The sequence below is a fragment of the Erinaceus europaeus genome, chromosome 20, assembly GCF_950295315.1.
Source record: "Erinaceus europaeus chromosome 20, mEriEur2.1, whole genome shotgun sequence".
NCBI classification, from domain to species: Eukaryota; Metazoa; Chordata; class Mammalia; order Eulipotyphla; family Erinaceidae; genus Erinaceus; species Erinaceus europaeus.
In genome coordinates, this window is record NC_080181.1 from 37,464,363 (window position 1) to 37,491,971 (window position 27,609).

The 27,609-nt window shown below is 42.5% G+C and overlaps 1 protein-coding gene across 2 annotated transcripts; it reads right to left on the reverse strand.

Moving 5' to 3' along the window:
- On the reverse strand, positions 1-27,291 carry NIPA2 (NIPA magnesium transporter 2). Of its 2 annotated transcripts, XM_007533887.3 has the most exons (6): positions 27,017-27,290; positions 11,565-11,788; positions 8,843-8,899; positions 5,860-5,950; positions 4,755-4,915; positions 1-1,014 (listed from the first exon to the last, which is right to left on the reverse strand). In XM_007533887.3, the coding sequence occupies exons 2-6, from the start codon at positions 11,701-11,703 to the stop codon at positions 386-388; spliced, it is 1,077 nt and encodes a 358-aa protein (XP_007533949.1). In that variant the 5' UTR covers positions 11,704-11,788; positions 27,017-27,290; the 3' UTR covers positions 1-385. The 2 variants fall into 2 exon arrangements, with proteins under 2 accessions (XP_007533949.1, XP_060035232.1); XM_060179249.1 differs by lacking the exon at positions 8,843-8,899 and having other exon boundaries at positions 27,017-27,291.
- Between the last annotated feature and the right edge of the window lie 318 nt (positions 27,292-27,609).

The following is a 27,609-nucleotide window of genomic DNA, read 5'->3' on the forward strand; positions in this document are numbered from 1 at the left end:
TTGCAATGTATGAAGAGTATTTCATTCTTTTTAAAATAAAAAAATCACGAGTTGACAAAGTAGGAATGACAAATGTACACTTCAGACTTTCATCACCAATGAAAAAATAAAGCATTTTTATAGATTTGGAACTGTCATTAGTGCACTTAGATTTTGGTAAAGGAAGATTTAAAAATCTCTACAATAATACAATGTTAATATGTACTGAGGTCATTTTCATGAGCTACCATCACTTAAATGTAAGAAGCTTGTTGGTCCAAATTAGTGAAACCTTAAAAAGGATTGTCTCTGGAGAACATTATTGAGGACAATGCTTTTTTAGACACATTCTGATATTTAAATCCACTTCATAACAATTCAGGATCAACCTTTTAATTACATTTTCCTAAAAAGCTGTCAGGTTTCCATTTCTTCGGGAGATGTTTTCACCAGTATGTTCAATTCCACAGGCTAAGTTTTCTTCATCATTAAGAACTTCATACATACTAGAGAGATTGCCATTCATAGTTTTCTCATCTTTTCGAAAAGACACAGGCAAACTTGCTAGACTAAAGCTGACGTCTTTAAAAGCATGCAACAGGAATATTCCCACAATGATTGTAAAGAAGCCACTCAAAGTACCAATGACATCATCTACAGGCATATTTTGCCACTCCTTAAAAAGAATAGCAGAACAGGTTAAAACTGATGTTGTAAAGAATACATAGTATATTGGAGTCACAATGGATGTGTTGAATATATCCAGGGCCCTGTTTAGGTAATTAATCTGTGTACTCACACAGACTATAAGGCTCAGCAGCAGAATCCAGGCCAAGGGGTGTTGCAGCACAGGCTTTCCAGCAAAAAGCTCTTTGATAGCAATGCCCAGGCCTTTCACACAGGAGACTGAAAGTGCTCCAATCACAGAGCAGATTGTTATGTACACAAGAATGTTTGTCTGTCCATGGCGAGGCCCCACCACAAAGATTAGTATCAAGGATACAATAATCACAAGTGTTGCAAAGACCATAAAACCTGTAGAAGACAAGTAAAAGTTATATTAAAATTTTAAATACTAAAGAAAACTTGAGAATCCAAAACACAAACTCAGTAGGATGATGAAAACATGTGGCCTTAAAATCATCGAAGTCTTACTGCCACCAGAAAAAGGATACTCATCTCCTTACCCTATCCTGGATGAAACATTAAGGTATCATGTTAAAGGAGATAAGCCAAAAAGAAGATGAATATCAGATGATCTCACTCATAGGTGCAACTTAAGAAACAAGGATAGTAAGGGAAAACAGTGAAACGTGGACTAGGTGTGGTATATTTCACCAAAGCAAAGCCTCTGGGGAAGGAGGGAAAGAGATAAAATGGAGGGATGTTGGGGTCTGGTGCATGACAGTGGAAAGGGACCTAGATTGCAGGAGGAAGTGTCTTACCTATTATGGGGATGAAAAGTTGTACCTATGTGTCAACAACTACTAATGGAAATTTAGAACACAATACACTGCAAATTCATAATGTTATACCACTGACTTTTTTTTTCCACCAAGAAAATTCCCATGATTGTAAGAAGTTATTCAAAATACCAATGACATCAATAAATACAGAGAAATTAGGGGAATTAGAGAAAATTTCCTAACAGTCACCAGAGAATACAGTGAATAAAGAGAATAAAGAATACAGTGACTAGGGGGTTGGGCGCTAGTGCAGTGGGTTAAGTGCATGTGGCGAAAAGCACAAGGATGGGCGTAAGGATCCTGGTTCGAGCCCCCAGCTCCCCACCTGCAGGGGAGTCCCTTCACAGGCGGTGAAGCAGGTCTGCAGGTGTCTTTCTTTCCCCTTGTCTTCTGTATTCCCCTCTTCTCTCCATTTCTCTGTCCTATCCAACAACAACATCAATAATAATAAGGGCAACAAAAGGGAAAAAAATAGCTTCTAGGAACAGTGGATTTGTGCTGCAGGCACTAAGCCCCAGCAATAACCCTGGAGGCAAAAAAATAAATAAAAATTAAAAGAGCACAGTGACTAAGCTAAAAAAACAAATTAGAGGGAGTTGGATATGGAACCCTGGGGGTGGGCATTGTGTGGAATTGTACCCCTCTTATAGTCTTGTGAATATTGCCATCTTATAAATAAATTTAAAAAAAAAAATTAAAACATCATTTTTTGGGTCAGGTGGTAGTGCAGTGGATTAAGCACACATGGCCCAAAGTACAAGGACTGGTGTAAGGATCCTGGTTCGAGCCCCTGGCTCCCTACCTTCAGGGGGATCACTTCATAAGCAGTGAAGCAGGTCTGCAGGTGACTTATTTCCCCTTCTCTGTCAATTTCTCTCTGTCCTGTCCAACAACAATAACAAGGGCAATAAAATGGAGAAAATGGCCTCCAAGAGCAGTGGATTTGTAGTGCAAGCACCGAGCCACAGCGATAACCCTGAAGTCATAAAAAAATAATTAAAAAACATTTCTACTAAACTATATATACAAGACATATATAAAGACTAGATACAGAATGCAGAAGTGAAGTTAACAAAGGAGATGGAGAGGGGATTGCATGGGAGTTGCAATGAATTTTGGTGGAGGGACATTAGTGCAATGAACTTTGGTGGAGGGGTGTAGGGTACTATATTTTGAAATGAGCAATTGTACTTCTAAAACATTTATAGGCTTAGAAACCAAGGTCACCTCAAAAACAAAAACCAGATTGCACCAGGCGCAATAGAATGCCAGTGTAAAACTCTAGCAAAATGAAACTCGTTTTTTTGTTTTTTAAACAGCCCCTTTAGTGCGGGGTGGGAGTTACCTTTCAAAGACAGATTTAGTAGAAAACTCTCATTTGTAAGGGTGTCACCCTTGCTGGATACAGGAAAAAAAAAATTTTTTTTTTAATTTTTTATTTGCTTCTTTGTTTTTACCAGAGCACTGTTAAACTCTGGCTTATGGTAGTGCAGGGGATTTGACTTTGGACCAGCCTCAGGCATGAGTCTCTTTGCATAACCATTATGCTATCTACCCCTGCCCATAAAAACCTTTTTTACTGTCATCAGTGAAGCAACTTAAATCTATGACACAGCCACACCCTAGTCTACTGTGCCTTTTCTGGTAACCTCCCACAACTGAGAGGCACAAAATGCAAGTAAAAGGGATCTCCCAGGATGCTGATGAAGGCAATTCAGGACATATGTACTGGTGACCCCAAGACACCAATCCTGACTGCAATCAGAGTCTTTGAGAGAGAGATTGCCTGAAAGATGAAACTCCTGGTTCGAGCCCAGGTTCCCCACCTGCAGGGGGGGGTCACTTCACAGGCGGTGAAGCAGGTCTGCAGGTGTCTGTCTTTCCCTCTCCCTCTCTGTCTTCTCCTCCATTTCTCTCCTATCAAACAACAATGACAGCAATAACAACTATAACTACAACAGCAATAAAAAAGGGGAAAAAAAGATGAAACTGCGAGTATACCTAATATACTTTATATTACTAAGAGCTGAAAAGGTCACAGAAGAAGAGTTTCAAAATACAGTATTTTATTCACAAAAAAACTGAGCAGACAAGATCATTATTAGTTCAAGTAAAATTAAATCATATGGGAAAGGAAAAGTAATCATAATGTCTATGTCTAAACTGATAATGCCAATTATGTAGTAATGATAATGTGAACAAATAAGTTTATACAAAACTAAAGAGATTGGAGGGCCAGGTGGTGGCACACCTGGTTGAGCGCACGTTACAATGCGCAAGGACCAGGGTCCGAGCCCCTGACCCCCACCTGCAAGGGGAAAGCTTTGCAAGTGGTGAAGCAGTGCCACAGGTGTCTGTCTCTCCCTCTCTATAGCCCCCTTCTCTCTATCCAATAAATACAGTAACAATTTAAAAAAAATATTTGATAAAAATAATAATGTCTAAAGCAAAGGAAGTAGTAGCAATAAAAGCATATTCTCTAGAGACAGAGTTTAAAATACAGGGGATGGCAAGGTAGGGGAAAGGAAATTATTTTTATAATTCCTTTTTTAAAAATTTCTTTTTATATTTATTTTCCCATTTATGGCTCTTTTTTTTAATTTTGTTGTATTGTTATTATTGATGTCGTGTTGGGTAGGGCAGAGAGAAATGGATAGAGGACGGGAAGACAGAGGGGGAGAGAAAGACATCTGTAGACCTGCTTCACCACTTGTGAAGCTACACTCCTGCAGGTGGGGAGCTGGGGACTCGAACCGGGATCCTTACGCAGGTCCATGCACTTTGCGCACCACATGCGCTTAACCTGCTGTGCTACTGCCCAACTCCCTTTTTTTTTTTTTACCAGGGCACTGTTCAGATCTAGCTTATGGTGGTGTGGGGGACTGAACCTGAGATTTTGGAGCTTCAGGCATGACTGTTTGCATAACCATTATGCTATCTACCCTCCATGCTGATTTTATAGTTCCTATAGAACAATTTATCAATAAAATACTGATTAAAATGAAAAACTAAACTGGGGTCAGGAAGGTAGCCCAGTTAAGAGTGTCTGTCTTACATAATGTGAGACCCTGGGTTTGACCAATAGCACCACATATGATGAAGCACTGCTCTCATAAAGAAATAAGTTCAAATCCCCAGTCCCCTTTTGTAGGGGGAAAATTTCACAAGCAGTGAAGCAGTGCTGCAGGTGTTTCTCAGTCTCTCTTCCCTTTCAATTTCTTTTTGTCCTGTCAAATAAACAAAGTCAAAAAAATGAGTAAAACAAAAAGACTAAATTAAGTAAAACAGATTAACGAAGTTATTTATTACCTGGATCCCCTAATTTGTGAGACATTTCATTTAAAGTTTCTATTTCTTCTTCTTTTGGAGCATGAATGACCATAACTGTAGATCCTAGGATACTTAACAAACATCCAATTTTCCCATGAAGATTAAGTCTTTCATTCAAAAAATAAGAAGAAAGAATGGCACTAAAATGGGGAAGAGAGGTCAAGCACATTAGAACTACCAGCAATTTGTTCTCATCTTTTAAAATTATCATTTCTTAGAATTATTTTATTGAATAGAAACTAAAACATAAAAAGCTTATGACGATTCTAGCTTTCAATCAAGGTAAAATGTACATTTACTAATAAAGTTAATGTAGGAAACTGCCTCATACATAAGACAATTTAGTAAGTATTTTTCTAGGCAGAAAATTTTATAGTTAGCAAAACTATAGTTTGTAGAAATTTATTTCCTAATTTTATCAAAAATACTTAAGATGTGTTCAACTTTAATTTATCCATGCTGGTTGATATATCCTGCTTATGTGTTAATGTATCTTATATAAGTTGCCTAATATCACGGTCTAATACCTTATAGCTAGTTTTATGCAAATCTAAAAATAAAATATAATCTTATAAATGAAATGATGGGGCCAGGCAGTGGCACACATAGCTGAGTGCATGTTAAAATCTGCAGGGACCAGGGTTTAAGCTTCCAGTCCCTAGCTGCAGGGGGGAAGTTTCACAAATGGTGAAGCAGTGCTGCAGGTGTCTCTTTTTTTACTCTCTATCTTCCCCAGCTCTCTGTTCTATCAAAATAAGATATATAAAAGTGATTTTCTGCCATAGGTACAGAAATATATTGCCTAACCAAAACCTGTCAAAATGCACACTATCAAATGAAGAAAGTGACAAGGACAAACTGAAATTTCAAAAAAATGAATCCTAGTAGAATTAGTGTTGGTGCTAAACACAAGCAGGACTGATCATAAAGTGGTTTCTTTGTGGTCGGGGAATTGGCACAGTGGATAAAGCCTATAATTTTAATGTAAATTATACTGAACACATGTAACTGGATAGCTCTGAATACTTCCTAGTATTCCCAAAACACTGCCTGCTCTTTCTGCACATGACATGAGTGTCCTTACCTTACAAGGACGCTGAGTGCTCCTAAGGGTGTCACTAGGGTGGCTGGTGCAAAGGCATATGCTGCGAAGTTGGCTACCTCGCCAGCTCCCACTTGGAGAGAGAAAACAAAAGAAAACTCTAAGATGGGAATTGCCTGCATTTTATTTATGCATACATATTTCTATATACTATTTCAATTATATAAATCTTCTTACTTTCTTATGCTAATAAGGATTCAAACAAACATTTTTTTAAAGTGTTTATTATTTTCATCCTATGACAACACACATTAATTAAAATGGGCTGGATGGTGGTGTACCTGATTGAGTGCATATTACTAGCACAAGGACCCAGGTTCAAACCCGCCAGTCCCCACCTATAGAGGTGAAGTTTCACAAGCAGTGAAAACAGAGCTACAGGTTTCTCTCTTTTCTTCCCTATTTTGCCCTCCCTCTTTAATTTTCACTGTTTAAAAAAAAAAAAGGAAAAGGAGCTAAAACTGATACAAATGTACTTCTGAGTTTTTTTTCACTGCCCCCCCCAAAGTGTTAATTTTTTTAAATCACTTATTGGGGGAAATCATGATTTAAACTGCTTTCACATGTGTTGTAGCTTATCTCCCTATATCAGCATACCACCCTCCGACAACTTGCCACCTTCCTCCACCATAGGACACTAGTAACTCTAAAGGGGGGAAAAAAAAAAAAAAAAAAAAAAAACCTGTGGTCCAGGAGGTGGTGCAGTGGATAAAGCACTGGACTCTCAAGCAGGAAAAAAAAAACAAAAAACCTCATTCAAAAAGATATATATATATATATATATATTATGAATAATGCTGAGATTAGCATTTGTATCTGATTTTTGTGGATATATTTTCACTTTTCTTGGGTAGAATTATTATCTGGTACTTTTAAAAAAATATTTATTTATTTATTCCCTTTTGTTGCCCTTGTTTTATTGTAGTTACTATTGTTATTGATGTCATCATTGTTGGAAAGGACAGAGAGAAATTGAGAGAGATGGGGAAGCTAGAGAAGGGAACGAAAGATAGACACCTGCAGACCTGCTTCACCGCAAAGCCCCAGAGGTGAGCAAATAACTAAAGGAACACACACACAACACACTGAGGGGGATCAGGGAATTCTAGCATTTGAAATTATGGATATGGGGGCCAGATGGTGGCACACTTGGTTAAGTGCACACTTCTTTGCTTGAAAAACATACCACCAACAATAAGCATAATGATGATTAAACTGTTTTAAACGTTAACTCAGGTGGCCAGGCAGTAGTCACATTACAGTACACAAGGACCCAGCTTCAAGTCCCTGGTCCCCACCTGCAGGGGGAGAGCTGTATGAGTGGTGAAGGAGGGCTGCAGGTATCTCTCTGCCTCTTTCCTTCTCTATCTCCTCTCCCCTCTCAGTTTCTGTCTCTATCCAGTAATAAACAAATAATATATTTTAAAGACGATCAACTCTTATTTTTTTAAAAGATTTTATTTATTTATTCCCTTTTGCTACCCTTGTTGTTTTATTGTTGTCGTTGTTGGATAGGACAGAGAAATGGAGGGAGGAGGGGAAGACAGAGGGGGGAGAGAAAGACAGACACCTGCAGACCTGCTTCACCGCCTGTGAAGAGACTCCGCTGCAGGTGGGGAGCCGGGGGCTTGAACCGGGATCTTTATGCGGTCCTTGCGCTTTGCGCCACGTGCACTTAACCCGCTGCGCTACCACCCGACTCCCGAACTCTTATTTTTTAATAGGTAGTAAAGAGAGACACAAACCAGAGCACTGTTCAGCTCTGGTTTATGGTGCTACCTGGGATTGAACCTGGGACCTCCAAGATATCCGACATAAAATTTCTGTGCTCCCACCTGCAGGGGAAAGCTTCACCAATGATGAAGCAGTGCTTCAAGTGTCTCTGTTTCTCCCCCTCTCCCCTCAATTTATCTATTTAAAAAATTCTATACTATAACAAACTGAGTTATCTCCTTGATCCAGGTTCTTTAAATATATAGTCTCAAAGTCTCTTTATAATTTAAACTATTATTAGAAAGAACATTTATATTGTATAATCATGAGTACTTTTGAAAGTTCAGAATATTAAGAATTTCAATGATGCTTTTTAAAGTTAATCATCAAAACAAGCATGGACAGTCTTTTCAAGTATATAATCCTTTGCAATTTTGAATAAGGGGCCAGATTGTAGCACACCTGATTGAGACACGCATTACTCCCCCCGCCTGCGCCCCACCTCTCCTTCCCTCTGTCTGTTTTTATGAGATTAAAAGGGAAAAGGGAGGGAGTCGGGTGGTAGTGCAGCGGGTTAAGCGCAGCACAAGGACCAGCGTAAGGATACCGGTTCGAGCCCCCAGCTCCCCACCTGTAGGGAAGTCACTTCACAAGCAGTGAAGCAGGTCTGAAGGTGTCTTTCTCTCCCCCTAACTTCCCCTCCTCTCTCCATTCCTCTCTGTCCTATCCAACAATGATGACATCAATAACAATAATAACTACAATAATAAAACAACAAGGGCAACAAAAGGGAATAAATAAATATTAAAAGAGACAGAGAAAAAAAAGGGAGTTATCAGGAGCAGTGGAATCGCAGAGGCATGAAGTCCAACAAAGTAAAACAACAACAAGGGCAACAAAAGGGAATAAATAAATATTAAAAAGAGAGAGAGAAAAGGGAGTTATCAGGAGCAGTGGAATCGCAGAAGCATGAAGTCCAACAAAGCTGTGGAGGCAAAAATCAAAACCACCACAAATATGTTTTAATAAAATAGAATAAAGAAAGTTTTATAACTCAAGTAAGTCATTGAGCTGCTAAGTGATTTTATAGCCTTAAATTTTATATATTGAGTTTTGTTCATTAAAAAACAGGATTTATTAAGTTTTAAAATTTGCTAGTGATGATTTAGTAGAACACTACAATGTATTGAATGATGTGCAAGTATTTCAATATACATCTGTCATATTTTCTTGAAAAGTGTTCTGTACTTACTTGATAGCAGGCCAGCCCACCACAACCATTCTTTAAGATATGCATGACCACCTTGGCCTGTGAATTAAAAAATATTTCACTTCTTGGTATCAATACCAAGATCACAGCAATACATGGGAAAACACACATATAAAACACTTTTTATAGCAAGAGGCAGAAAGGTCAATATCCAGGCAGAAGATACAGAAATACACTCCCCACGTGCAGGAGGGAAACTTCATGAGCAGCTAAGCATGTCTGTATGTGTCTTTCATTCTCTCTTCCTCTCTAACTCCCCATCACCTCTCCTTTTCTCTCTAGCCTATCAAATAAAAAAAAAAAAAGAATAAATTTAAAATAAATATGTAGAGAGAAAGAAAAAACACTTCCAAGAAAATTAAAGTTCCACCAAACAAAACAAACCACCAGCATGAGAGATCCCTAAGGCTCTGGTCTAGTGAAAACAGAGTACACCACAATCTTAGCACATCATCCTACCCCTACAACTCTGCAACAAATTGGCATTTAAGAACTGTATACTTCAAACTCTGACACCATCTCTGCAGACAATAACCTAGGTCCACCTGCATATTAGATGTCAGGCTCAAGCAAAAACCAGTTAAGTCATGGGCTCCTTGGAATATACTTAAAATAGACCTATTAGCTTTTTCCAAAATGGAGACCCCCCCCCCAAATCTTCACCTGCAATATTCCAGCCTTTAGGTTCATGATTAGTCATCAATTTGTTCTGCTTTATATCTTAACTCTTTTTCAGCCACCAGGTTCCAGATGTTACCATGATGTCAACCAGACTTCCCTGGGCAGACAACCCCACAATGTGTCCTGGAGCCCGCTTCACCAGAGCACTGCTGTTGAGGCTCCAAAGTCCCAGGCTCAATCCCCCCACCACCATCAGAAACCAAAGTTGAGCAGTGCTCCGGTAAAAAGAAAAAAAAAAATGAGAAGAGGGGCTGGGTTGAGCGCATGTTACAATGTGCAAGGACCCAAGTTCAAGCCCCTGGTGCCCACCTGCAGGTGTAAAGCTTTGTGAGTGGTGAAGCAGAGCTTCAGGTGTCTCTGTCTCTCCCTCTCTATCACCCCCTTTCTTCTTAATTTTTGGCTATCTCTACCCAATAAATAAAGATTTAAAAAAAAAACTTGGAGAGGTGGAGAAAAAGAAACTGCTGCATTGCTGGTGGAATGCAAATTGATACAGCCCCTTTGAAAGACTATATGGACAGTCCTTAAATTAAAATAAAATTATATTATGATCCAGCAATACCACTCTTAGGAATTTATCCAAAGTATACTCAAACACTAATTCAAAGGGACATATACACCCCCTATGTTGATAGCTCCATTATTCACAATAGTAAAAGACTGGCTAAAAAGTTATGGGCTATATATTCAAAGGAGGGGATGGAATACAGAATTCTGGTGCTGAGAATTGTGTGGAATTGGACTCCTCTTATCCTACAATCTTATCAATTATTATTAAATCAATAAAAAAAATACAAGACAAAAAAACCAACTACCCCCCCAAAAAAAAACTGTTTAAGATCTATAAAAGATTGTTGAAAGAATTAAAATCAATCCTTACATACTACATTTTTAGATCATTCTTTTGTGAACTCAACTTCAATAAACAATGTTGAGAAAATGAACCAGTAGAAAACAGTCCAACTTCAAAAGAATTACCCTGAAAGGATAGGCTACTTAGCTGAGTAGGTCCCACTTATCAGCTAGTGATCTTGGAGGACTGGCTCTATACAGAAATATTAAAAAAAAAAAAAAAAAGCAGACTTATAGATCTATGGGGCTGTCAGAATATTTGTCTTAAAATTGGTGTTTGACCATAAAGTACTTAATCAAATATTTACTACTTAGGCCTAGATACCTTCCTCTCCTACCTCCTACTTGACTTCCCTCAATTTTCCTCAAGTCTAACCTTGTCAGATAAAGTAAGGACTTCAAAAGCTAGATAAGGCAAGAGACCTCTGGCATATTTTAATGATGGCCTTTTTGGTCACTACCAGGCCACCTCATCATCCTCAGATTCCCACAGAGATATAATGGGCCTATAACTCTAACAGATCCCTCTCTCCAACATCACTGGTCACTTCCATCAGGAACATCATCATAAGCCCTCATGTGGGCCTCTCCAGGACTTTGCCCACTGTAGAACAACGGTAGAAACTGCCCAACTCTCCAAAGAGAGGTTATGTCACATGGGGAAGATTGGTCCTGAAATGAGTGCAGCCTAGAGTTACCTAAATTACCTAGCTGTGACAATGGACTGAGTGTTCAGACTAACAGGGACTCAGAGGTTACACTGGCTCCTGTGCTAAATATGAATAGGTATGGGCTATAGGAATCATATTTGGAAGCTACTCCTTGCCATAATCCAGCTTTTTAGTCCTATTCTCAACTCTGACACCATATTCCCAGACAGTACTTTTAGTCCACCTGCATGTTAGCTATCAAGCTCCCACCAAGCTGAAGACACTACTATGCTATCTTGACTTCCCTGGGCAAGCCACCTCACCAATGTGTCCGGGAACCTCACTTCTCCACAGTGCCACCCCACTAGGGAAGATAATTAAAAAGGGGGGGGGGAACCTGGTGTTTGATTCTCCATAAATATTTATAACTTACACAGATAAAAGCCATGAACTTTCTCACAAAGAATGAAGCTGGGATTTTCAGGCACTATCATTTCAAAGTCACACAAAATATAACCTACCTGCTCTCATGGAGCCTTTTCTGGCAAGTCGCAAAAGGCCTTTTTTTTTCAAAATGAAACTTCCTCCAATGAAAACACTGGAGCTCATAGCCAATCCTAGACCAATATAAAAGTCATATTTTCCACGCCCCTGGCTCATTTCGTTTGCTACTTTAATGAATCACATTGACTACAGAACAGAGAAAGCTCTGGGTGTTGGAGGCAGGATAGTCCAGTCTTCAAATCTACAGAAAGCAAAACAAAACGCAATTTTCAGATGAGCACTGTGACAAGTCATACGCTATTCAAATTTTGATTCCACTTCTCATAAAGATTATTTTCTTTAGTGGCCCAGAAGGTAGAGCATCAAGTAGAACACTGGACCAACAAGCATTAGGTCCCAAAGTCAATCCCGGGCATCGTATACTTTAAAAGTAAATGATCTGGTTTTCTCTCTCTTCTTGTACCCTCTTCTTGATAAATCTTTAAAACTAGAGGAATTATTTTTCCCATTTCTACTACCAATAGTATACTTAGTATTTAAGTTTAGCATTAACCTACCTACATTTTTAATGTTTATTTATTTATTTTTAATATTTATTCCCTTTTGTTGCCCTTTATTGTTGTAGTTATTGTTGTTGTCATCGTTGTCGGATAGGACAGAGAAATGGAGAGGGGAAGGGAAGATAGAGAAGGGGAGAGAAAGACACCTGCAGACCTGTTTCACTGCCTGTGAAGCGACTACCCTGCAGGTGGGGAGCCAGGACTCGAACCAGGATTGTTATGCTGGTCATTGTGCTTTGCGCCACCTGCGCTTCTTCTTCTTCTAGCGTTTGCCCTTCTTCCGTAGCCAGTCAACAGCATCAGGTTGAGCCTGATGTAAAGTTTCGAGACCTCCTTTGAATCTGGAAAGGTGGCAGTAGTTGACTATGTGGGTCATAGTCTGTCTGGAGCCGCAGGGGCAGTTCGGGTCGTCTCTGGCTCCCCAGCGATGGAACACAGCGGCGCACCGGCCATGGCCTATTCGATAGCGATTGAGGAGGACCCAATCATAACGTGCTAGGTCAAAGCCGGGTTGACGCTTGCAGGGGTCTGTGATGAGGTGTTTGTTCTTTACCTCAGCTGACTGCCAGCTCTGTTTCCAAGAGACTGGAACAGAGAAGTTCAGTGTAGGCGTAGGGGACCAGATTGGGTGACGAGACATCAAGCGTTGAACAGGGTGGGCGAAGATATCCGCGTATATTGGCAGGTCCGGTCGAGCGTAGACATGGGAAATGAACTTAGATGATGCCGTATCCCGACGAATATCTGGCGGGGCGATGTTGCTAAGAACTGGCAGCCATGGAACCGGGGTGGAACGGATGGTTACAGAAATTATCCTCATGGAGGAATATAATTTGGAATCGACCAAGTGGACATGGGGGCTACGGAACCATACTGGGGCACAGTATTCTGCAGTGGAATAGCATAATGCCAGAGATGATGATCGTAGTGTGGAAGCGCTCGCGCCCCATGAGGAGCTGGCCAGTCTTGCAATGATGTTATTCCTTGCGCCCACCTTTGCTGCAGTTTTTATGAGATGTTCGTGAAATGACAGAGTGCGATCGAGAGTAATGCCAAGATAGACTGGCTGGGCTTCATGCCGGATTCTGGTATCGCCAAGCTGCACATTAAGCTCACGCGAGGCCGAGGCATGGTGTAGATGGAAAACAGATGATACCGTTTTTGCAGTGCTAGGGATTAGTCGCCATTTTTTACAGTAATCAGATATCAGAGACATGTCTTTCGTGAGTGTTTCCTCGAGGATGTCGAACTCGGATGCCTGAGTTGCACAGCAGATGTCATCGGCGTAGATGAACTTCCTTGAAGAAGTTTCTGGGAGGTCATTGATGTAGATATTAAATAGCGTAGGAGCCAGAACAGAGCCCTGGGGGAGGCCACTTGAGACAAGTCTCCATCTGCTAGACTTGTCACCCAGATGTACCCGGAATCTTCTGTTTTGGAGAAGAAACGATATAGTGTTGGCCACCCATGAAGGCAGGCATCTTGAGATCTTGACTAGGAGACCACGGTGCCAGACTATGTCATAGGCTGCTGTGAGATCAACAAAGATAGCACCCGTCTTTAAATTCTTCTGGAATCCATTTTCAATGTAAGTTGAGAGGGCCAGGGCTTGTTCGCAGGTAGATCTTCCTGGGCGGAAACCAGCCTGGGCGGGTGATAGGAATTTCTCTGTAAGATGAGAAATACGTGACAGAAGCAGCCTCTCAAGGAGTTTGTAACAAACGGAGAGGAGAGAAATTGGTCTATAGCTGGTGGCCACTGTTGGGTCTTTGGTTTCAAAACCGCTATAATCTTCGCACAATGCCAAACTTTGGGCATAGACTCAGATTCCAAGATGTGGGACAGGAATGAAGCGAGCCACTTCTTTGCCGTGGGACCCAGGTTAAGAATGAGTTCTGGGGTGATGTTATCATAGCCAGCAGCTGTTCCCGGTTTAACCCTCTTCAAAGCGTCTTCCAGTTCAGACAGTGTAAAGGGAGAGAGTTTTGGAGATGGACAAGATAACCAGAAGTGGGATGACCATTCATGGGAAATTTCTCTTTTCCAGACTGGAATGATCTTAGCACGTCCAACTTGAGTTAGGTGACTGGCCACTGAGTTTGGAGATACGGGAGGATGGGAGACGGGAGGGGGTTGGCTACCGGCACCCAGTCTGTGAAGAAGCTTCCAGGCCTTCCTACTTGAGTGGGTGAAGTTCAGACTTTCCATGAGTTGTTGCCAGCGGGCTTGGCGTGCTGCATCCAGGGAGGCAATGAGATGGTCAGCCACATCTGGGTCGCCCGACTCATCATACTGCTTTAGTAGTTGCTCGCATTCAGCATCAAGACAAGGCGTATAGTTAGCACGTCTCCCACAAGGAATGGCTTGGGAAGCTGCTTTGAAGATGGCTTGGCGGAAGCGCCTGTAGGAATCTTCAGAGGGGATAGTTAATTGGAATTGCAGGAATAGATTTGTTGGTAAGATCACTGAACAGACGCCAGTTTGCTTTCCGAAAGTTCCATCTTAGTTTCTCCGAGCACAGAATCAGTGGGAGCTGGAGACCAATGTGGATGATAGCTGGGCGGTGATGACTGTGCGGGAAGATCTTGAGAACTTGTCTCGTAGTGGGAAAGGCTTGGCCATTGACTGTGCTAATCCAGCACAGGTCGGGTGACGAGTCTTTATTCCATCTAGCACTGTGAAAAGAGCCTGGCTGTTTGGGATCGTATAATAGGGAGAGGTCATTCGCTGAAGCCCGGTCGGCTAAGATAGAGCCGTCAGCACGAGTGGAGGAATATCCCCAGTCTTGGTGATGACTATTAAAGTCTCCAATGTAAATGGCTGGGTGATTCGGGCTAGGCAGGACCTCATTATCCCATGAGGCACTGGGAGGCTTATATACGTTGACGAGCTGAATAGTTCCAATAGTAATGGAACCTGCGCTTAACCCACTGCACTACAGCCTGACTCCCCCTACCTACATTTCTTCCATTAGTGGAAAAAGGGACCACTGCTACTGAAATAAAAACATTTTTTAAAATATTTATTCATTTTCCCTTTTTGTTGCCCTTGTTTTTTTATTGTTATTGTTACTGATGTCGTTGTTGGATAGAACACAGAGAAATGGAGAGAGGAGGGTGCTGGGAAGTTGTGCAGATGCAGTCACATCTGCCATGTTGTCCCCTCAGGCTATTGCTAGTTCCTGGGAGAGTTGGGACATTCTCAGAGCGCCTGTTCCGCCATGTTGTGCCCTCAGGGCATTGTCAATTCCGCAATAGTTGAAGTGCTTTGGTTACTCATCCCCCTTCCCATTCTAGCAAGAGCTACTCCCATAAAAGCCCTTCTTCTTCCGCACCTCTCTCTCTTGCCGGCCCTTCACTTCGGTGTTCAGACACAGGGAAGGTTGCTGCCTGAGGCGGCCATTTTTTGCTACCTCCACGTGGCCCAAGCTGCTTCTCTCTCACCCAACTCTGAGGCGCTAGCGCAAATAAAGATTTGTGTTCCCTCTTCGCTCCGGATCTCCTCTCTCTCTTCTCTGTGGCGCAGCTCGACAGGAGGGGAAGACAGAGAGAGGGAGAGAAAGACTTGCTTCACCGCTTGTGAAGTGACTTGTGAAGTGCTTCACCACTTACGAAGCGACTCCCCTGCAGGTGGGGAGCCAGGGGCTTGAAATGGGATCCTTGTGCTGGTCCTTGTGCTTTGCGCCACATGTGCTTAACACGCTGCACTACCACCAGACTCCCATAAAACCATATTTATATGCAGTCTAGAAAGTGGTATAGTGGATAGAGGATTGGACTTACAACTCTGCTGCAACTCCTACTTACAACTCTGCTGCTCTACTGCTCAGTGCCTACACTAAAAATCCACCATTCTTGAAGCCAGGTGGTGGCGCACCTAGCTGAATGCAAATGTTACAATGTGTAAGGATCCAAGTTAGAGCCCCGTCCCCACCTACGGGGGAAAGTTTTGCGATGGTGAAGCAGTGTTGCAGGTGTCTCTATCATCCCCTCCCCTCTTGGTTTCTGGCTATCTCTATCCAATAAATAAATAAGGATAATTTTTTTAAAATCCACCATTCTCTAGTCTTTTTTTTCCATTTTATTTTATTTTATTTTTATTATTTTTATTTTTTAACCAGAGCACTGTTCAGTTCTGGCTTATGGTGGTGTGGGGGATTGAACCTGAGACTTTGGAGCCTCAGGCATGAGATCTGTTTGCATAACCATTATGCTATCTACCCTCCACCCTATTATTTCTCTTTTTATATGATAGAACTAGAGAAAAATGGAGAGGGAAGGAGGAAAGAGAAGCCTGCAGCACTGCTCCATAGCTCATGAAGCATCCCATACACAGTCACAGGTGGGGGCCAGAAGTTTGAACCCAGGTCCTCATGCATAGTAATGAGTGCACTCCACCAAATGCAAAACAACCCCCTACCCAATCTTTCAAATAAATAGATGAATCTTCAAAAAAAATATTTTTAAACCAAAATCATAGAGAATAGATGGGGGAGGAAAGGAGGTAGTGGCACACCAGGTTAAAGCACACATACTACAAAGCAGAAGGAACTGAACAAGGATCCAGGTTCAATCCTCCAGCTCCCCACCTGTAAGAGAGTCACTTCACAAGCAGTGAAGCAGGTCTGCAGGTGTCTTTCTCTCCCTCTATCTTTTCCGTCTATCTTTTCTGTCTATCTTTTCTCCTCCCTTGATTTCTTTGTCCTATCCTATATTTTAAAAAAGGGAGGGTGGCAGTGCACCAGGCTAAGTAAGTATACATAGTACAATGAGCAAAGACCTGGGTTGAAGCCCTCAGTTCCTCACCTGCAGGAGGGTTGCTTCACGAGAGGTGAAGCAGGTCTGCAGGTGTCTTTCTGGGCTCCCCTCTATCTTCCTCTCCTCTCTCAATTTCTCTCTGTCCTATCCAGTAAAAAATGGAAAAAATGGCCTCCAGGAGCAGTGGATTCATAGTGCAGGCACTGAGCTCCAGCAATAACCCTGTAGGCAAAACAAACAACTACAACAAAAAACAAATAAAGACTAATATTAAAGAGGGGAGGATAGATTAGTAATTGCAGAGTCAGAGGATCATGCTGAAATGGGTAAAAGTGGTCAAAGGTACAAATTTACATTTGTATTATGTGCCCTTAGTTGGGAGTGCAACCGCCTGGCACCCAAATTTCTCTTTGTATCTTTTGTAAGATAAATAAGTCCTGGGAGTCAGGCGGTAGCGCAGCGGGTTAAGCGCAAGTGGCACAAAGCATAAGGACTGGCGTAAGAATCCCGGTTCGAACCCCCAGCTTCCCCACCTGCAGGGGAGTCACTTCACAGGCAGTGAAACAGGTCTGCAAGCTGTCTCTCTTTCTCTCCCCGTTTTCCCTGCCTCTCTCCATTTCTCTCTGTCCTCTCTAACAACAATGACACCAAAAACAATAATTATTATTACAATAAAATAACAAGGGCAACAAAAGGGAATAAAGACAAAAAAGTCCTGAAGATAACGGGGTACTACCTAGTGACTTCTTTTTTGCCTCCAGGGTTATTGCTGGGGCTTGGTGCCTGCACCATGAATCCACTGCTCCAGGAGGCCTTTTATTCCTCCCCCTTTTGTTGCCCTTGTTGTTGTAGCCTTGTTGTAGCCTGTGGTCTGAAAAGATGCTTGGGATGATTTCAATGCTCTTGAATTTGCTGATACTGTCTTTGTGGCCTAACATACAGTCTATCCTTGAGAATGACCCATGTGGACTTGAGTAAAATGTGTATTCCAGTTTCTTGGGATGAATGACTCTGAAAATGTCTAAAAGTTCTAGTTTATCTATCTCCTCATTTAGCTCCCCCTTGTCTTTATTGATTTTCTGCCTGGATGATCTGTCAAGTTAAGAGAGTGGGGTGTTGAAGTTCACTACTATTACTGCGTTGCTGTTAATATATTGCTGTAGCTCTTTCAGTAGATGTTTGATGTATTTCGATGGCTTCTCATTGGGTACACAGATATTAATAATTGTTAAGTCCTCTTGATTGAATGATCCTCTGAACATTAAGTAATGTCCATCCCTATCTTTTTAAATTGTATTGATTTTAAAGTCTATCATGTCAGATATGAGAATAGTTGTTCCTGCTCTTTTCTGTGGGCCACTGGCTTGTATGATAGTTTCCCATCCTTTCACTTAGAGTCTGTGTTTGTCTTGTTGAGTTAGGTGGGTTTCCTGTAGACAGCATATTGTTGGTGTTGGTTGTGTATCTGATCCATCTTCCTACTCTGTGCCTTTTAATAGATGAAATCAGACCACTGACATTTATTGACATCAAAAATTGAAGAAATTTTAATGCTATTCTTGTAGATTTTTAGTGTTCTGATATATGGCATATTTAAGGTGGTCTGACTGTTTATAGGAGACCCTTCAGAACTTCTTTCAGGGCAGGCTGGGTGATAGTTGATTCCTTCAACTGTTGCTTGTCTGAGAAGGATTTTTTGCCTCCATCTAATCTGAATGACAGTCTAGCAGGATACAGTAGTCTTGGTTGAAAGCCTTTCTCATTGAGTATTCTATAACTATCTTGCCATTCTCTTCTGGCCTGTAGTGTTTGTGTGGAGAAGTCTGCTGCTAATCTTATGGGTTTTCCTCTGTAGGTGACTCTTTGTTTTTCTCTTGCAGCCTTCAGGATCCTTTCTCCATCCTTATTCCTTTTCATTCTAAATATGATGTGTCTTGATGAGACTTTCACAGCCCCACCACTAGGCCACCGAGGTATAGATCTTCTCCTGAGTTTCCTTGTCAGCTCTCTGTCCCCTTGAGTCAGGACAGGGCCTCCCTGCCGCTGCTCCAGATTCTGAGGGCAGTAGCAATGGAGAGTCACAGTTGCATTTGGTGAGTCTTAGGGGAGTCCTGTCCTCTCTTCAGCCATCTTTTTGTTGGAGAAACAGAATGGAGGTGGTGCCTCAACTGGTAAACTGCAGACTGTTACCAGCCACTTAATCTCTCCCTAGGCTGCTCTCTGTCCACAAGCCACACATTTGCACACACTGGTGATTTGGTGGGTTCCTGAAGTCATTCTAGTCCTGTCTTGTTGTGGTCCCAGCCTTTGGTATTCCTAGTTAACCCAGGAGAGGAGAGGAAAGGAAACACAGCTGCTGCTGCTCCGTAGCCCCACCTCTGGAAATCATTCCATTTGTTGAGTTTTTAGGTGATGCCTTATTACTTTATCTTGTTGGTGTGGTAACAATGTGAGACAGCTGTTCCTCCATAGCCATGCCTCGGTGATTTGATGGATTCCTGAAGTCATTCTAGTCCTGTCTTGTTGCAGTCCCAGATGATGATCTCTGCAGATGCTACTATGATTCCATCCTAATTTTGCTAGGCAGAAGACCTCACCAATGTGCCCCAGGACCTTACCTCTCCAGAGCCTTACTCCATTAAAGAAAAGACAGAAACAGGACTGGCCTGCCAACACCTATGCCTAGCAGAGAAGCAGTTACAGTAGGCAGAACTCCCACTTTCTGGACCCCCCAAGAAAATGTTGGTCCATAACCTCCAGAGGAGGACAAATGTTAGGGGAAGGTGACCAGAGGGCTCACTCTCTCTCTTCCCAGAGAGTAAAGGCAAAAAAAAAGGAAAGATATTCAGAAGTATCGATAGGTGTGGGTGTGTCTTAGAAAGGAAGAAAAGGCAAAACCATAGGGGAAAAAATAACAAATACATATATAGTCATAAAAATAATACTCAACCCATATCTGTGACCTTAGGAGATCTACTGCATTTTCCAGTGGAGAGACTGGGGACGTAGAACTCTGGGGGTGGCAATGGTGTGGAATTATACCCCTGGTATCTCATAATTTCATAAATCAATAATAAATCATTAATAAAATTTTAAACTTAAGACCAAATGTTAAGTGCTACTTTTGTTATTTGGCAGAACTGGAAGGGTTTTCTATGTCCTAACCACAAGTTCTTCTCCCCAATCTATTGCCATGGGTAAAGTTCTAAAATCTAAAAAGAACAAACAACTAGGTACAGTTCCTGCTTGTTCCTAAGAAGTGTGTGTGTGTGGGGGGGGGGGGGGGGGGTTAATGTCCTGCTAGTTCATGGAATTATTAAAGGAAAAAAATAGCCTCCTCCTTCAGGAACCAAGGAATACCACACAGAGTGTGTGTGGGGGGGTCCTTTTCTTTTCTTTCTTTTTTTTTTTTTTCCCAAACAGAGACAGAGAGCGAACTGAAGAGACCACAGAACTGAAGCTTCCTTCAGTGTGGTGGAGGGTAGGTTAAACTTGGGTCCTACACATGGCAAAGCAGCACACTACCCAAGTCCACAACAACCTCTTGCCACCACAAAGCCCACAATCCAGAGCTACTGGTCCGTCACTTTGTAGCACCCAGTGTTGAAGTGACTAATAAATTGTCATTGTTCTCCTCTGCCCAGTGTCAGGTAGCAAGGTGAGAGAATCAAGGTGTACAGGTGACTGAAATAACATCTTGTGAAGGACTGTTTATATCAACACACTAAGGTCAAGAGAAGGTAATGGAAACAATACACGGTAGTGGAATTTTATATCATCTAAGGTCACTGGAAGTTCATTGTTTGAAACCTTATTATGCTTATATGTAAAATTTGTCCATATGACTCTTACAGAGTTTCATACTGGTTTTTAAAATTTGTTTCTGTCCCTCCTTTTATTTTTATCTAATATGGAATATTTCAGACACACAGCATTACAGAAAAAGTCTCTACCTGCCACCAACTTCACTATTACTTGCTTGAGGAAATGTTGATTTACAGGATTGTTGAACTGCACCCTTCTTGACACTTCATTTCTCAATACAGGCTGTGGCTGTGGCTCCATTCAGACACATGCAGCCACTGTCCACACATGCCACAACCCTCCTACTCATATTCCTTTCTTTTATATAAAGCCTGCTACTCCCTCAAGGCCATGTCACCTTGTCAAGTGGTGCTAAAGACTTCTCCGAAACTTCCAGCCAGCCCACAGTCATTTCCTCTTCTTTGCACTTATTGTATGGACACTAAGTCAACTTAGGAATACCAAAGGAGACCACCCGGACCGAAACAAGACAGGACTAGAATGACCACAGAAACCCAGTAAATCACCCGTGAGTACAAACACGCGTCGCGTGGCTGGTGACAGAGAGGAGAGAGGGGACTAAGGAGAGATTAAGTGACTGCTAACAGTTCGACAGTTTGTCAGTGGAGACACCACCTCCAGTCTGCTCCACCAACAAGGGGACAGCTGAAGGGAGGAAAGGACTCCCCAGAGACTCACCAAGTACAACTCTGAGTCTCCATTGCTACTACCCTCAGAATCTGGAGCAGCAACAGGGAGGGACACCAGGGCACAGAGATCTAACCGGGAAACTCAGGAGAAGACCTATACCTCGGTGGCATAGCTGAAGGGCTGTGAAAGTCTCTTTGCATAACCACTGGATTATCTCTGCCACACTTAGCTTTATCTCTTGGCGGTGGGAATTGTGTGGAGTTGTACCCCTCCTACCCTATGGTTTTGTTAATTAATCCTTTCTTAAATAAAAAAAAAAAGTTAAAGAAGGGTGTCTTTGGTTCTTTTGCTTTCCCCACAAAATGTACTCATTCAGAGTGGCAAATCTATTATATACTTCTCTAGAATTCAGGTTATTAAAGTGTCATTTTTGTTCACTAATGGGTGTACTTCAGAGAGTGTGTCAGAGAAAAGGAGACAAGCAACATAAAAATTGCAAGTCACCAAATTATGAAACAGCTTCCAGCTAATAAATTAAGTAAGCGAATCCTCACATTTGACTTAGTTTGCAGACAGGACATCAGGATGAGTCTCCAGAGAGGAATGAGTTGCTTTACTACTCTCAGGCCTGGTGACGCACTGCTCCTACTCTCTGTAACTGAAGGTCAATCACAGCTGGGAAAGCCTGAAAAAAGAGGTACTTACTCTTTTTTATTTTTTGCCTCCAGGGTTATTGCTGGGGCTCAGTGCCTGCACTACGAATCCAATGCCTTTAGAGGCTATTTTTGCCATTTTTGTTGCCCTAGTTGTTACCCTTCTTGTTACTATTATTATTGTTGTCATTGCTGTTATTGTTGTTGGATAGGACAGAGAGAAATTGAGAGAAGACAGGAAGCAGAGAGGGAGAGAAAAAGACACCTGCAGACCTGCTTCACCGCTTGTAAAGCAAACCCCCTGCAGGTGGGGAGCCGGGGGCTTGAACCAGGATCCTTCAGGCAGTCCTAGTGCTTTGTACCACCTGTGCTTAATCCGCTGTGCTACCGCCCAACCCCCAAGAGATATTTATTCTAGTAAGCTATCAGGCAAGACAAGTTTTAAAGACAATTAAATGAGAAAACTTGTTGAGTTTTACTTCAATAGATCTTCAAACCTAAGAGGTCAAACTCTGGGTGGTAACTTGCCCATATTACCTTTCTAAGAGACTTAGAGGTGGATGATCACATCTCATCTCTATAGTCTTCATTATGCTATTTCTGTGTGGCCACCATGTCAATAAACCGCCCAATCTCCATATCCCACCCCCTCCCCCAATAGCTTTCCCATTCTCTATCCCTCTGGGAGCATGGACTCAGTGTCATTGAGGGTTGCAGAAGGTAGAAGGTCTGGCTTCTGTAATTGCTTCCTCGCTGAACATGGGCGTTGACTGGTCGGTCCATACTCCCAGTCTGCCTCTCTCTTTCCCTAGTAGGATGGGTCTCTGGGGAAGCTGAGCTCCAGGACACATTGGTGGTGTCTTCAATCCAGGGAAGTCTGGCCGGCATCCTGATGATACCTGGAACCTGGTGACTGAAAAGAGAGTTAACATACAAAGCCAAACAAATTGTTGAGCAATCATGGACCCAAAGCTTGGAAAAGTGGAGTATACACAGGCAGTGAAGCAGGTCTCCAGGTGTCTGTCTATCTTTCTCTCATTCTGTCTGTCTTCCCCTTCTCTCGACTTCTCTCTGTCCTATCCAACAACAGCAGCAGCAATAGCAACAATAACAACAGCAAGGGCAACTAAAAGGGCAACAAAATAGGAAAAATGGCCTCCAGGAGCAGTGGATTCGCAGTGCAGGCACTGAGCCCCAGCAATAACCCTGGAGGCAAAAAAATAAAAAATAAAGGCATGATACTGGAAGATGGTGGGTGCTATGAAGTTTGCATGTTAAAGGGGACTAGAGGTGGGGGGAGATAGCATAATGGTTATACAAAGACACTGTCAATGCCTGAGGCTCCAAAGTCCTAGGTTCAATCCCCCGCACCACCATAAGCCAGAGCTGAACAGTGCTCTGGTGTTTCTCTGTCTCTCTCCATCTCTCAAAAAATAAGGGAGGGGGAATAGGGAATTGCGTTGGAGGGTTTTGGGGTGGCAAGGCAAAAAGTCTTGAAAAAAATGAGTCTGGAAAAACACATTCTCTTGTGGGGCCGGATAGTGGTGCACCTGGTTGAGTGCACGTATTACAATGTACAAGGACCCGGGTTCGAGCCCCCAGTAACCACCTGTAAGGGAAAAGCATCATGAGTGGTGAAGCAGAGCTGCAGGTGTTTCTCTTTCTCCCTCTCTTATCATTCCCTTCCCTCTCAATATCTGGCTGTCTCTATCCAATAAATAAAGATAATAAAAAAGTTAAAAAAAAAAAAAAGTTCTCATGTGCAAGGGCCCTAGTTCAAGCCCTTGTCTCACTTGCCGGGGAGAAAAAGGTAAAGCAATGCTGCAGATGCCTCCTTTTCTCTCTCACCGCTGTCTCCCCCATCTCTCTCAATTTCTCTCTGTTCTATCAAATAGATAAATAATTCAAAATTAAAAAGCACACGGGGCTGGGTGGTGGTGCACCTGGTTCAACGCACATGTTACAGTATGCAAGAACCCAGGTTCAAGCCCCTGGTCCCTACCTGCAGGGGGAAAGCCTCACAAGTGGTGAAGCAGGGCTGCAGGTGTCTATCTTTCTCTCCCCCTCTCTGTCTTCCCCTCCTCTCTCCATTTCTCTCTGCCCTATCCAACAACAACGACATCAATAATAACTACAAAAATAAAACAAGGGCAACAAAAGGGAATATTTTTAAAAAACTTTTTAAAAAAGCAGAGAAAGAAAAAAGTTCAAAGAAACTGGTATGAGTATGTATAAATAGAGATAAGAGAATTACAGAAATAATAAACCCATTATCTGTAACCTTGAAAGAAGTACTAACAATTTCCAATGGAGGGAATGGAGACACAGAACTCTTATGATGGGTACGGTGCAGAATTATACTCCTGTTATCTCACAATTTTGTATTAAGTCACTAATCAAATTTAAAAAAAAAAAAAGAGTATCATACCTAAGGCTCTGAAGTCCCAGGCTCAACTCCCAGCACTAGTATCCTTCCCTCTGTATCTCTTAGTCTCATTAAAATAAAATAATTTAAAAATAAATAAATAAAAGAAACTAGTATGAGCAAGTATGTAGTTTTCTAGGAAAAGAAAAAAGGTTGCTACATATAATAAAAACAAACTTGGATTCAGACAACGGAATAGTGATTTCCAGAGGAAATGAGGGCAAAACAGAAAAAAGAAAAAGCAATTATATGGCAGTGGGTGGAAACTTCACTTTTGCTGTAACAAAGCAGTATACACGAATGTGAAAGTATAGAGCTGTTTACCTGAAACATGGTATAGAAGAATGCTACAGAAAAAATATCATAGGTAACACTTCTGAGCAAGGATAGGGAGAACACTGCAGCAGAGTATTTTTCTGCAACAGGCAGATCTTAAAAACTAATGTAACTAGGGGCTGAGAGTTGGCTCAGCCAATAGAGGTTGCCATGTCCCAAGAACTAGGTATCAATCCTCAGCCTCCACATGGGAACACATGCATGGGGACACTTTACTAATGGTGGAGCAGTGCGCAGGTGTCACTCATCTATCAGTGTCACCACCTCTCTCTCACTCTCTATCTAAGGGGAGGAAAAAGAAAGCCACTAGGAGCAAGTGGAGTTCTGCAGGCATGGAGCCCTAGTGATAATCTTCATGGCAACTAATTAATTAATTAAAACCTTATTATTTCTCCATAACCATAACAGCTACCACATACTGAACACTCACTAGGGGTACTAGGATGATTAATTATTCCCAGTCCACACCATGAGAAGGGATTGCAACCCCTAATTTACAGTTAAGAGAAACCAAACCTCTCAGTGGTAAAGTCACAGGCAGAAGATCAGAGACAAAGTAATGCAGCCTGAAATGGAACCTCAGTGTCCACAGGACTCTACTTCTATATGGCTGTCCACATCATATTAAAACTTTAAGAATTTTTACTTTCTTACTCTATGGGGGGGGGGGGAGATATGTTCTTCAGGTCAAAGTAGAAGAAACTGGGAGTGATTATGCTCAGTAAAATAAGAGATAAGGGCGGAGGGTAGATAGCATAATGGTTATGCAAACAGACTCTCATGCCTGAGGCTACAAAGTCTCAGGTCCAATCCCCCCCCCCCCCCCCCCCCCCCCCGCACTACCATAAGCCAGAGCTAAACAGTGCTCTGGTTAAAAAATAAAAAATAAATAAATAAGACATGGCTTCATTCACATGTGGAATGCCTGGGGAGGCAGAAACAAAGTGCTTCTTGGACTTTGTGGGAACAAACTGCTTCTTGGACCGTGTGAACTTTGTGGGAGGGTGGGGACACAGAATTTTGGTGGTGGGTGTGAAGTCCAACTATACCCTGTAGCCCTATAGGCTTGTAACCTATTATTAAACACAAAAATAAATAAAGGGAAAAAATAAAACTTATGATTGGTTTCCGCTGTCATCAGCTTTAATTTTTTTTCAACTTCTACTGAATTGTACAGAAATAATAAAAATCCAACCCTAGTGTAGTGCAACAAATTAAATTGGTATAGTAAATTAAATTTTAAACTTATATGTAAGTTTAATATGGACTCATGAAATAAAAAAAGGCTAGAAGAAGTTAAAAGTGACTCATTCGGGAGTAAGGCGGTGAGGCAGTGGGTTAAGCGCACGTGGCGCAAAGCGCAAGGACCTGTGGTAGGATTCCGGTTCAAGGCCCCGGTTCCCCACCTGTAAGGGAGTCGCTTCACAGGCAGTGAAGCAGGTCTGCAGGTGTCTGTCTTTCTCTCCCCCTCTCTGTCTTCCCCTCCTCTCTCCATTTCTCTCTGTCCTATCCAACAACGATGACACCAACAAGAACTACAACAATAAAACAAGGGGAACAAAAGGGAATAAATGTTAAAAAATGTTTAAAAATTATTTTTTTTTAAAAAAAAAGTGACTCATTTATTCTCATTTCCTTGCAAATGTAAGTTTCTAAACCCTGGAAGCATAGTTCTGGCCTGAAAAGAATACACAAGTAGGCAAAAGGACTAATAAAGTTTCCAGGTACTTTTAAATGAAATAATAATAATAAACCTAACATGAAAGCTACTTAACCAAACCTAACATCCTGCTTCAACACTCAGCTTACTGGAATGAAACAAAGACCTCTATTCTGTCACACTTCCTTATGATTAAAAAAAATAATAAAGTTCAAACTGGGCACATGACATATAAAGAACTTCTAGAAACAGGCCTAAGAGACGGGATTCTGTAATACGTGACGGAGATAGCAAAGAGGTTAACAGAAACACAAAAACAAAAACAAAAAGGAAAGAAAAAGTTGTTTATTTTACAGTTGTATAGGGGAGGATCGAACTCATTGGCTGTATTTGAGAAACGAAAGCATCTGCGTTCAAGATGTTAACAGCAGGCTTGCTCGGTTGCACCGCAGTAGCTGAAACACCCACCCCAACAAAATGAAACTATTTTCATGAACTTAGCCAACACACGAGCTACACCAGAGCTGGGCCAGGCTTCCTCGAGGCCACACAGCGTCCCCACTCGCCGCGGGCTTCCCCAGCAGCTGCCATGTCCGCGACCGCGGCGCCGGGAGGCGACTCACCGCGATCCTGAGTCCGCAGGCGCCCCGTCCCTAGTCACCTCGGCTCACACCCCCGCGCAGGCCGCACGCGCCACCTCCGCCTGCGTTCGCACAGCCAGCGCCGCCGCCGTCGCCGTCCAGTGAGGGCTGTGTGCATTCGGGACTGCAGCCCAGAGCACCGCTTCCTCCATTGGGAAGAACCGAGGGGGAACCTGCCCCGGGAGGCCTCCCAACCCTCGGGACGCCCGGACCAAGAGCGCTAACGAAGTGAAGCAGGGCGCGGCCTTATGACGCAAGAGGCGGGGCGCCCATGCGCACGCGCGCTGAGGCCCAGCGCAGCCCCCACCCTGGCGTCCTGGGTCGTGGGCCCGTGCCCGGTGCTCAGCGCGGGACAGCGGAGCTGCGTGGAGGGGCCAGCGTTTGCACACGGAGAACCCCCCCCCCACCCCCGGGGCCTCTTATGGCGCTTACTTAAAATGCGAGTTCCCAGGAGAGGCCTGTGTGAGAAATTGCATTGGTAGGGTCCCTAGTGACACTACCCCCTCTCCCAACAGCGGTCCGGATAGCAACGGTTCTGTAACCAAATGCTGGCTTGTGGCACTGAGTTTTCTGCT

What these genes read in the sequence shown, in the direction of transcription:
- NIPA2 (XM_007533887.3), bottom strand. Translation starts at nt 11,703, where the DNA reads ATGAGCCAGGGGCGTGGAAAATATGACTTTTATATTGGTCTAGGATTG. An exon ending in AAAAGGCTCCATGAGAGCAG is followed by an intron (nt 8,900 to 11,564) that starts GTAGGTTATATT and finishes TTTAATTCACAG; the next exon opens with GCCAAGGTGGTCATGCATAT. An exon ending in TCACAAATTAGGGGATCCAG is followed by an intron (nt 1,015 to 4,754) that starts GTAATAAATAAC and finishes TGTCTTCTACAG; the next exon opens with GTTTTATGGTCTTTGCAACA.